This window comes from Alosa sapidissima, chromosome 14, assembly GCF_018492685.1.
Source record: "Alosa sapidissima isolate fAloSap1 chromosome 14, fAloSap1.pri, whole genome shotgun sequence".
NCBI lineage: Eukaryota > Metazoa > Chordata > Actinopteri > Clupeiformes > Clupeidae > Alosa > Alosa sapidissima.
Genome location: NC_055970.1, coordinates 5,901,029 through 5,911,028, shown reverse-complemented (window position 1 = coordinate 5,911,028; position 10,000 = coordinate 5,901,029). Strand labels below are relative to the sequence as shown.

The 10,000-nt window shown below is 50.0% G+C and overlaps 1 protein-coding gene across 1 annotated transcript in view; it reads left to right on the top strand.

Annotated features, from left to right (window-relative positions):
- The window catches only part of nav2a (neuron navigator 2a), a 188,508-nt gene that overhangs the window by 137,466 nt on the left and 41,042 nt on the right, over positions 1-10,000 (top strand). The window contains 2 exon segments of the mRNA XM_042061593.1: positions 146-200; positions 202-269. Coding sequence (XP_041917527.1) covers positions 146-200; positions 202-269 — 123 coding nt within the window.

Here is a 10,000-nt window from a genome sequence, read left to right as displayed (position 1 = left end):
ACACAATACACTGATCTGTCTATTTTTTCATGCAGTGTGTGTTATAAGCAGTAACAAAGACAACATCTCTCTCTCTTTCTTTGTTCCTCTCGTTCTCTCTCTTTCTTTCTTCCTCTCGTTCTCTCTCTTTCTCTCCCTCCTGCAGCTACATGACGGACGGGGGTTTGAGTCTGTACACACGGCGGCTGAACCGGCTGCCGGGACAGCATGGCGGTGGTGAGAGAGAGCCTCCATAGGAACGCCTCTACTGGCCAGGGAGATGCAGACAGGTACTGTCCTACACACACACACACACACACACACACACACACACACACACACACACACACACACACATACTGTACACACACACACACACACACACACACACACACACACACACACACACACACATACTGTACACACACACACACACACACACACACACACACACACACACACACACACATACTGTACACACACACACACACACACACACACACAGGGCCATGCAGACAGGTATACACGCATGCATATACACACACTACTCACCTGTCCTTGCTGAACCTTTGTGGTCGGAGGTTCTGTTTGTCTGTCTGCTCAGCACCTATGGGAGAAAGCCAGTCGTGTCAAGAGGCTCACACGCCTGGTGGTGAGAGAGACTGGCTTGATTAGATGGTGAGAAGAATGCGCAGTCAAGCAGTGTGTACCAATGATGACTTAAAGAACTGAGACGAGGTGCTTTCTCACCGCAACCAGCTCTCTATCCAAATATTGAACTTGCTTAGTAGGTCATTTATTAGTTCTAGATCTTGATTTTTGAAACGCTGGTTTAGACATGCTGTTTGCTGAACAAATTCACCAAATACCTGAAAGTGTATCTACCCTGAAAACATTGTGGAATGTCCACCTGTGGTTCTGCCCAGGGTGTGTTCCTGGCTGCCCTGTGGCCCATCTCTGCATGCTGGCCAGAGCAGGACGCCAGGTCAGAGGAGGCCCAGCAGGGGGTTGGGCCTGGAGGCTCCTGGACCTGGCAGACAGGGAAATGAGCAAACCGTCGCGCTAAAGATCATTGACAGATGTTTTGCATGAATGAAGATGGTGCCAGACAAAGGCATTCTGTGTGTGTGCATGTGTGTGTGTGTGTGTGTGTGTGTATATGTGTGCGTGCGTGTGTGTGTGGGTAGGGAGAGATAAGAGGTCTTTGTTTGGTGGTTCTTTAGAGGCAGTTACCTAAGGCAGCTGGTGAGTGATACACACATATCGATGTTCAGTTGATGGTTGATTTCTGTTATTTGTGTGTGAATAACTGGTTTCGCTTACCTAGAGTGGTCAGATACTGATACTCTTATCCCCATCCAATGATTTGCTTAGCTGACCAAGATTAAAACAAATCTTTTATGATTCAGTCATATATGGTTGAAAGTGCTTTTGCATGTGTGTTCATGCGTGCAATATAATTTGTTTGGTTCCGGAAGAAGGGTTTCTCTCCCTGAAGCGAGCTAGCCGTAGTTTCCCTTAATTGAGTGTATTTGGGGAAGTGGGGGGGGGGGCAGAGGGAGAAGCTAGCGACATTAGCATAGGGAGCGCTGCCAGTGCGGTGAGTGGAGCGGCCTGCGGCTGCAGTGCAGTGCTGTACTGTGCTGAGGTGGGCTGCGCGGCGAGGCGAGGCGCTAATGTAATGCTTCACAGGGGGGGTTAATGGAGCCTGCCGCGGGGCGCAGCTGAGGCCCCTGATCTGCCCCGCAACAGCGCTGGCCCAGCGAGGGGGCCAGACCGTGGACGTTACATATGTACACGCCACCCTATCTCTCCATAGCTGTCTTTGGCAGACTGCAATTTGCAAGTCCAGTGACTTCAGCATGATGAATGTCAGGCCCCCTCGGCTACCATCCAGGCATTTGGAGGAGTGTGACACCCTTTTTTGGTTAATCATATTTCATTATGCAGTGGCTTAGTGGATTATGTTGATATATCTGCTCTTCGTGGATTTTAGCTGCTGTTCTTGTAGCATCCTTGTAAGGTGCTATTGGAGGTGGCAGGTGCTGGATGTGCATTTTTTACGGTGTAAGGGAGTCTGCCGGTGTGAGTTTCATTGGGCTGGATAGTTCGGATCGGAGCAACACTTAGAATGCCTGCTGAGGAAGACTTGTGTGAGGCTAATGGACTACAAAGTGGATCGTTTTCATAAGGGGGCCAGAGGTGTGGGCCTGAAACTGGGGAGAAAAGCAGAGAGACGATTGAGCAGTGTGTGTGTGTGTGTGTGTGTGTGTGTGTGTGTGTTTGTGTTTGTGTGTGTGTGTGTGTGTGTCAATGTGTGTGTGTGTTTTCCTTTCTGCAAGAAAGTGTTATTTTGGAAAGTGTGACTGTAATCAAATTGAACTAATTTCAGAGAGAGAAAGGCTATGGAAGAGAGGGCCTTAGACAAAGTTAGTTAGAGGTAGATAGAGTTATAGATAGAGAGAGAGAAAGAGAGAGGAGAGGTAGATAGGTAATATGAGAGAGAACCAGCAAGTGAGAGTGAGTGAGAGAAGTAGTGAGAGTGAGTGAGAAGGAGAGACTTAACTGAGGTGTGAAAACAAGGTGTCAGGTGTCCGTCAGGTGTCGCAGTGGCATTAGCGTTTAAGTTTGGCGTTAGCGTGTTGCTGTAGACTGCAGCGAGAGATGGCAGATCAGGTTTAAAATCAGCAGCACCTCATCCAACTCAGTAGAAGGTGGTGGTGGTGGGTTTGTGTGTTGGTGGTGGTGGGGTGTGGGGGGGGGGGGGGGGTCACTGGCACTCGTGGCATTGAGATGTCACTCGTAAACCACCCCCTTGACTGAATGCCAGCCTTGCCCCTCAGCGGCCACCTCGTATGTCTATTCGTGGAAAACTGCGACCTGGGGCCGTTACCTCACTGGGGGGCCGTGCCACTGGGCTCGTAATGGAGAACCCAGCATGGGTGTGCCAGAGACAAGTGCAGATTCGCCTGGCAAACATTTGCATATCTCTGCCGGCCTGTTTGGCTTGTGGTGGACGTTGTGTTTGTGCTCTCCTCCATTGTGTCCTTGCTGTGCTGGAGGGTTCAGGACGTAATGGATTTACAGTGTCATGCTGGCGTCCTGCTCTTAGCCTTATCTCGTGGAGTGAGGTTGGAGAGTGAGGGTGTGGTGATGGTGGGTTTAGTATCTGTTCCCTATTGCTATCGGAGGAAGTAGCAGTATCCACATGCCCGTTAGCTATCCAGCCACTCATTTGAATTTCTTTTGTGTTCCAGAGAACAAAGACTGGGTTTCTTTATTTTCTTCTCTCTCTCTCTCTCTCTCTCTCTCTTCACTTCCAAATGGTTGTTGCTTCCATCACTGCAAACTGCAATGATTTACACCATCTTCATGGATTCAGTCCTACAATTTGGCAAAAGCGACTTCATCACCTGGGGAGATGTGTCTGTTTGTCATTTGATGTGTCTGTGGTTTGTAGGCAGGTTGTAAAATCAGTCCCTTGGGCTGGGAGGGGATCTGTGGTGGCGATGGTGGTGGAGGAAGGGGGGGGGGGCGCTGCTTTCCATGCTCCCCCACCTGAATCACCCAACTTGGGATTGAAGCATCTACCCCCCACTCTTCCCCCACCCTCGGTTCTCCTGACTGCCTTCTGGGAGCCCACCTGTTCGGGCATGACTGTCCCCATGGGGTGCCTGGGTTGGGTGAGGGAGCTCCTGTTAGACACAGGCTCTGGGTTTCTACATGGTGAGTGGGGCATGTACGCAGACACACACTGATTACTGAGCAGTGGTGAACTACATGCATCCATTCAACTGTCTCTCTATCTGTCTGTCTCTCTCTCTGTCTCTCTGTCTGTCTCTATCTGTCTCTCTTTCTCTCTCTCTGTCTGTCTCTGTAAGTCTCTCTGTCTTTGTATGTTTCTGTCTGTCACAACGCTGTCCATCAGAGCTTCATCTACCTGTCGATGTCTCTCTCTCCCTCTCCCTGTCCCTCCACCCCTGCTGTGTGAAGGACGCTGTGGTTTTCCCTCTTGAGGGTCTGGAGGCTGCCCCCTAACGTCTCTCTCTCTCTCTCTCTCTCTCTCTCTCTCTCTCTGTCTGTCTGTTTCTGCCTTTGCCCCCTGCTCCCTGCTCCCTCCTGCCCAAAACCCACAGTCAGCCCGTCAGTCTTGGCTTGGCCACACTGATGACACAGACGTTATGCTAATGGGATCTTTATGAGAGGTGTTATTAGTGCTTAACCGTCCACTCCTTTCCCTTCTCCTCCTCTCTCTCTCTCTCGCTCTTTCTCTGTCTGTCTCTCTCTTTCTCTCCCTCCCTCTCTCTCTCGCTCTCTCTCTGTCTGTCTCTCTCTCTCTCTCGCTCTCTCTCTGTCTCTCTCTCTCTCTCTCTCTCTCTCTCTCTCTCTGTCTGTTTTTGCCTTTGCCCCCGCGGACCTCAGCCTGATCTCCATGGTCAGGAAGCAGAGCGATGTCAAACTCTATAAAAAGATCAGCCTTGATGGCCGAGTGTCTGTTTTCCACCCCGTGACTCCTGGGATGCGGGCCCGGCTGTGATGTGGAGTGCCGGGGGTTGTTTGCATAGGAATGGGAGAGCGACGGGCCAGATGATGGCATTGGGTTCCTCTGGCACAGAGCCCTACGATGCCAGTGAAGTGGAGCGGAGAGGAGAGGAGAGGAGACTGGGCTGTCGGAGCGAGGCAAAGCCGGGCCCCTGTGGGATGTGAGTGTGAGTGGGGTGAGTGGCGGGAGGAAGCCTGTCATTTAGTCCTGGAGAGGCATAGGAGAGAGGGATGGAGAGAGGATGCAGTGGCAGAGTTTTTTCAGTGTTTTTTTTTTTGCACTGTGTTTTGTTTGCCGTGGTTGTGTTGTGTTTTGTTTAGGGTTTATGTTTGGCTGCTTTGTTGTTGAGCACTGCAGGCTCGGATTGGGCCACACCCTGCTTTGTTTGTTCTGGAGCTGCTTTGCTTATTCCACATTCAGACTCTCTCTCACTCTTCCTCTCTCTCTCTCTCTCTCCTTCTCCTTTTCCATCTCTTTCTCTCTCACCCGCCTTCCCTTCATTTTGCCATGAACTGCTTTCTGTTTCGCATGCAATCATGTTTTTCCTTATTTCTCATGTATTTTATTTATTTCAAAGGCAGTCCAATAAATTCCACTCACTTGCAGTGATAGCATATTTATGACATCCCAATGGTCTTCCTTGAACAAAAAGCTTCAGGCGTTTTACTACTTACAATATTGCCAAATCGCCACGAGATGAGTGAGTGTGAGAGAGGGATAGAGAGGGAGGCAGAATGAAAGAGGGAGTTGAGGGAGAGGGGGGATGGGGGGGCGAGAGACCCTGAGAACGCTACAGCTGTGCTCCTTGGCTGAGTGTGTTCGTAGTGAAGGTTGGCAGGGTCAGGTAGAGAGAAGACTTCAAACAGCAGACCCCCATCCGGCTCCACTTCACCCTCAAACTCGGGTCAGAAGACACACACACACACACTCTCACACACACACACACACACACACACACACACACACACACACACACCAATCCTACCCCACCCCCTGTGCCTCTTCTGCACTTGATTACACCAAACGGATTTTCACAGCAGTGAGCGGTGAATATGGAGTTTTGTTCACAGACGTGAATCCACTGGAGGAATGTCTAAATGCAAAAGCATCTTTTCTTTTTTATGTTTTCCTCTTTTGTTAGGGGCTGAGGGAGACAAAAAGTGTGTTTAATTATAAAAAGATCTGAATCTTTTTTTTCTGGACTGATATTCATCTGAATAAGGATGGAGGACAAAAGGACAGTAGGCATACGGAGAAATTTGAATTTGGTTGGGGAGATTTGGGAAAAGAGGAAATCAAAGAGAACGAGGAGAGAGAGAGAGAGACAGAGAAAGCGAGAGAGAGTCTGCTGAGTAGGCAGAGAATCATAGTTGCTCAGGCAGAGATTTTCCACTGGGAGCAGACTGATGCCTCCGTAGCCTTGGTAACTAGCAGCCCGAGGAGCCCCCCCTTTTGCACACCCACAAAAAACCCTCACCAACCCCCAACCCCCCCCCCCCCCCACACGCGCCATGTCCGTCTGTCTACACCACACCTGCAGCGCAGCAGGATACCATAACCAGGGAGGGGCTCCTCTCTCTCTTGCTCTCTCTCTCCACATCTTTCTTTCTCTCTCTCTTGCTCTCTCTCTCTCTTTCTCTCTCTCTCTCTCTCCCATCTCTCTCTCCACATCTTTCTTTCTCTCTCTCTTGCTCCTTCTCTCTCTCTTGCTCTCTCTCTCTCTCTCTCTCATCTCTCTCTCTCTCTCTCTTGCTCTCTCTCTCTCTCCTCTCTCTCTCTCCCATCTCTCTTTCCCTCCTGTGCCTCGCCCCTTTATTTGCACAAGTGAGGGCTTCAGTTAGAGGAGCTGGCGCTTCACCTGGCTGTCTGCAGCCAGTAATTTCCCTCTGCACACTCACTCAGTCCAGCCCCCGAGGAGAGGAGAGGGGGACGAGAGGGGACGAGAGGGGACGAAGGATGTGGCTGTGCTCTCCTGGTGACTGGCCCTGACTCTCTCACACACAGAGAGAGAGAGTCGTCCACTGCTGCGGAGTGCTGCTGAGAGCATAGCAGCTGTGCTTGTTGGATTACTACTGCACGCTCACGCTCACACTCACCTGGGCCCAGCAGGACGGGATCAGAAACTCAGGTAACAGAGTGCACCTGCAGAGACACGAGAGAGATGAGAGAGGGAGGGAGGGAGAGAGGGAGGAAGGGAGAGAGGGAGAGAGGGGAGGGAGGGACATAGAGAGAAAAGAGATAAAAGAGTTAGAAGTGGAAGGTGGTTGACATGGAGGGTTTGTATGCATGTAAGAGAGTGAGAGAGTGAGAGAGAAAAAATAGTGGAAAAGTGAGTGAGTGAGAGAGGTAGAGAGAAAAAAAGAGTGGAAAAGTGAGTGAGAGAGGGAGAGAAAGAAGTGGCTTACTGTGGGTGATTTTTTTTATACTGGCGGCAGATGGCTGTGCAACATTGCAGTTGAGGGGCAACAGGCTGCTAAATACCCCATCTCTGCTGTGTGCAGGGTGTGTGTGTGTGTGTGTGTGTGAGAGAGAGAAGAGAGAGAGAGTGTGTGTGTGTGTGTGTGTGAGTGAGTGCATGTAACTTGTGTAACAGTGTAACTGATCTTTGACGGGGCGTTGCGGAGCCTCCTGACATTCAGGGCGTGTGTGAAAACGCGTTGAGTCGGCAGCTTTAGCGCTCAACATGCAGCAGAGGTAACAGGATCAACATGATTATCCCCGCTAAGCATGTGCGGAGGCCACTCACACATGCACACACACACACACACACACACACACACACACACACACACACTCAAAAATATATTGATGTACAGCCATACATACCTTACAGACTTGCAGATGGACTCAAACATACACACACACACACATACACACAAACACATACACACACACACACACACACACACACACACACACACACACACACACACCATCCAGCTTGGCATCATTACACCTCCCCAGAAATATAGTGGTTGCTAAAGATGTTTATGGATACAGGGCAGAGGAAGAGGCATTAATGTGTGTGTGTGTGTATGTGTGTGTGTGTGTGTGTGTGTGTGTGTGTGTGTGTGTGTGTGTGTGTGTGTGTGTGTGTGTGTGAGAGAGAGAGGTCACTTGTACATGTGAAATTCCTTATGTGTGTGTGTGTGTGCGTGGGTGTGTAAGAGAGAGAGGTCACTTGTACATGTGAAATTCCTTATGTGTGTGTGTGTGTGTGTGTGTGTGTGTGTGTGTGTGTGTGTGTGTGTGTGTGTATGTGTTTGTGTGTATGTGTGTGTGTGTGTGTGTGTGTGTGTATGTGTTTGTGTGTATATGTGTGTGTGTGTGGGGTGCTGGCACGCTTCTGTGTGTATCCGTTGGTCAGAAGTGGCAGCGTTTTGTTTTGCATGATGATTAATGGACTCTGGTGTGTGTGGCCAGCAGATCTCTAGTCCAGTGCAGTCCATAAACACTGCTCAGAGCAGTTGAGTATTGCATTTGCTTCAACAGGGGAGAGTGAGAATGTGTTTTGGACTAGCAATGGTTTCTAATAAGGTTAAAATAGTCAGTGTTTGTTTGATTGATTGTCTGTCACAATAGTCTGTGTTGTGTGTGTGTGTGTGTTTGTGTGTGAGTGTGTGTGTGTGCGTGTGTGTGTGTGTGTGTGTGCGTGCGTGTGCGCGTGCGTGTGCGTGTGCTTATGCGGTGTGTGTGTGTGTGTGCGTGTTTGTATACATGTGTGTGTGTTTGTATGCGTGGGGTGCATGTGTGTGTGTCGTGTGTGTGTGTGTTGACAAAACAAACAGAGCTCAGAGCTTGCACCTCTTTGCTCACTGGAGCATAAGGGGGAAGAAAATGGACAGAAGTATAAAGCCTTGAGTCCCAACATATGAATAGATGTATAAAGCCTTGAGTCCCAACATATGAATAGATGTATAAAGCCTTGAGTCCCAACATATGAATAGATGTATAAAGCCTTGAGTCCCAACATATGAATAGATGTATAAAGCCTTGAGTCCCAACATATGAATAGATGGAGCCTGGGACTGAAAAGAAACAAAACAGAAACAAAACCACAAGAAAGGCGGGAAAAAACAAAGATTGGCATAAAAGATAAAGAATGAAAGGGTGAATTGGAGAAGAATGGGGAGAAAGAGGGAGCGAGAGAGTGAGAGGGGTGGAGGGGGGGAGAGGTCCTGACCCTGGTGTGTTGGAGGCTGCGCTCCAGTCATGGCTCCAGATTGAGGAGCGCTGTGTCACTGCCACACCGCACGGCTCCAGAGAGCTCAGGCTGGAATGTCCCACAACGTGCGGGAAACGCTGGGCCCTGCCCGGACATCCAGCCCATCCACCTCCACCCCCCCCCACACACACACACACACACACACACACACACACACACACACACACACACACACACACACATACACACACACATACACACACACACACACACACACACACACACACATACATACACACACACACACACACACACACACACACACACACACATACACACACACACACATACACACACACACACACACACACACACACATACACACACACAGAAACCTCCCTGTGCAGACACTAACTGAAACAAGTATACATATACACACATAGCCCCCCTTTGCACAAACACACACACACACACACACACATATACATGTACACACACAGACATACACACACACACACACACAAACCTCCCTGTGCAGACACTAACTGAAACAAGTACACATATACACACACAGCCCCCTTTACACACACACACACACACACACACACACACACACACACACACACACACACACACACACACACATTCTCTTGCAGCCCAGGGGGGTCAGGGGTGAGGGTCTTGTGGAGGGAAAGCGGACCTGCCCCCTCTGGTCTGTGTGTGTGTACAGTGGAAGGTCTTTGAGCTAAACAGGCTTTAAATACTCAGCTCCCGCATTCCAGCCCCAGTGCAAAAGCAGCGCTGTGGGGGGTTTGGGTCGGGCTTTTCACACCGGGCCAGCACTCGCGGGATCAAGTGATTTCTCTCTCTAAAAAAAACGATACGCACCCACGGCGGGTTGCCGGTCTGGTTAGATTTCCATTTTGTCATCGGCTCTGGTTTGTGTGAGCCAGTGTGATTCTTATTTTTATCTTTCTGTGGTCGTCCTATCTTTTTTCCTTTTTTAAAAAAAAAAAAAAATCTCCTCCCTACCTCAAGCTCTCGTAAATGCCTTACTCACCCGCTGCTCTCCAGCTCTGAGACCGGCCAGTTTCTCTCTCCGGGCCTCAGTCGCCGGGTGACGCGAGTTCAGCACGGACTCACCTTGGGCGACCTATGACGTCACCTGCCGAATGTTCCTGCCCGAGGTGTGGTCTCACCCTCACGCCGCAACGTGCACGGCTCCCGCTGTGGAGGGTTGTCCTGCAGCTGGTTGAGCCGCCCGCTTTGACCAGACATCTAGAATTACTGCCCAGAGAGGCAGTAAGAGGGGG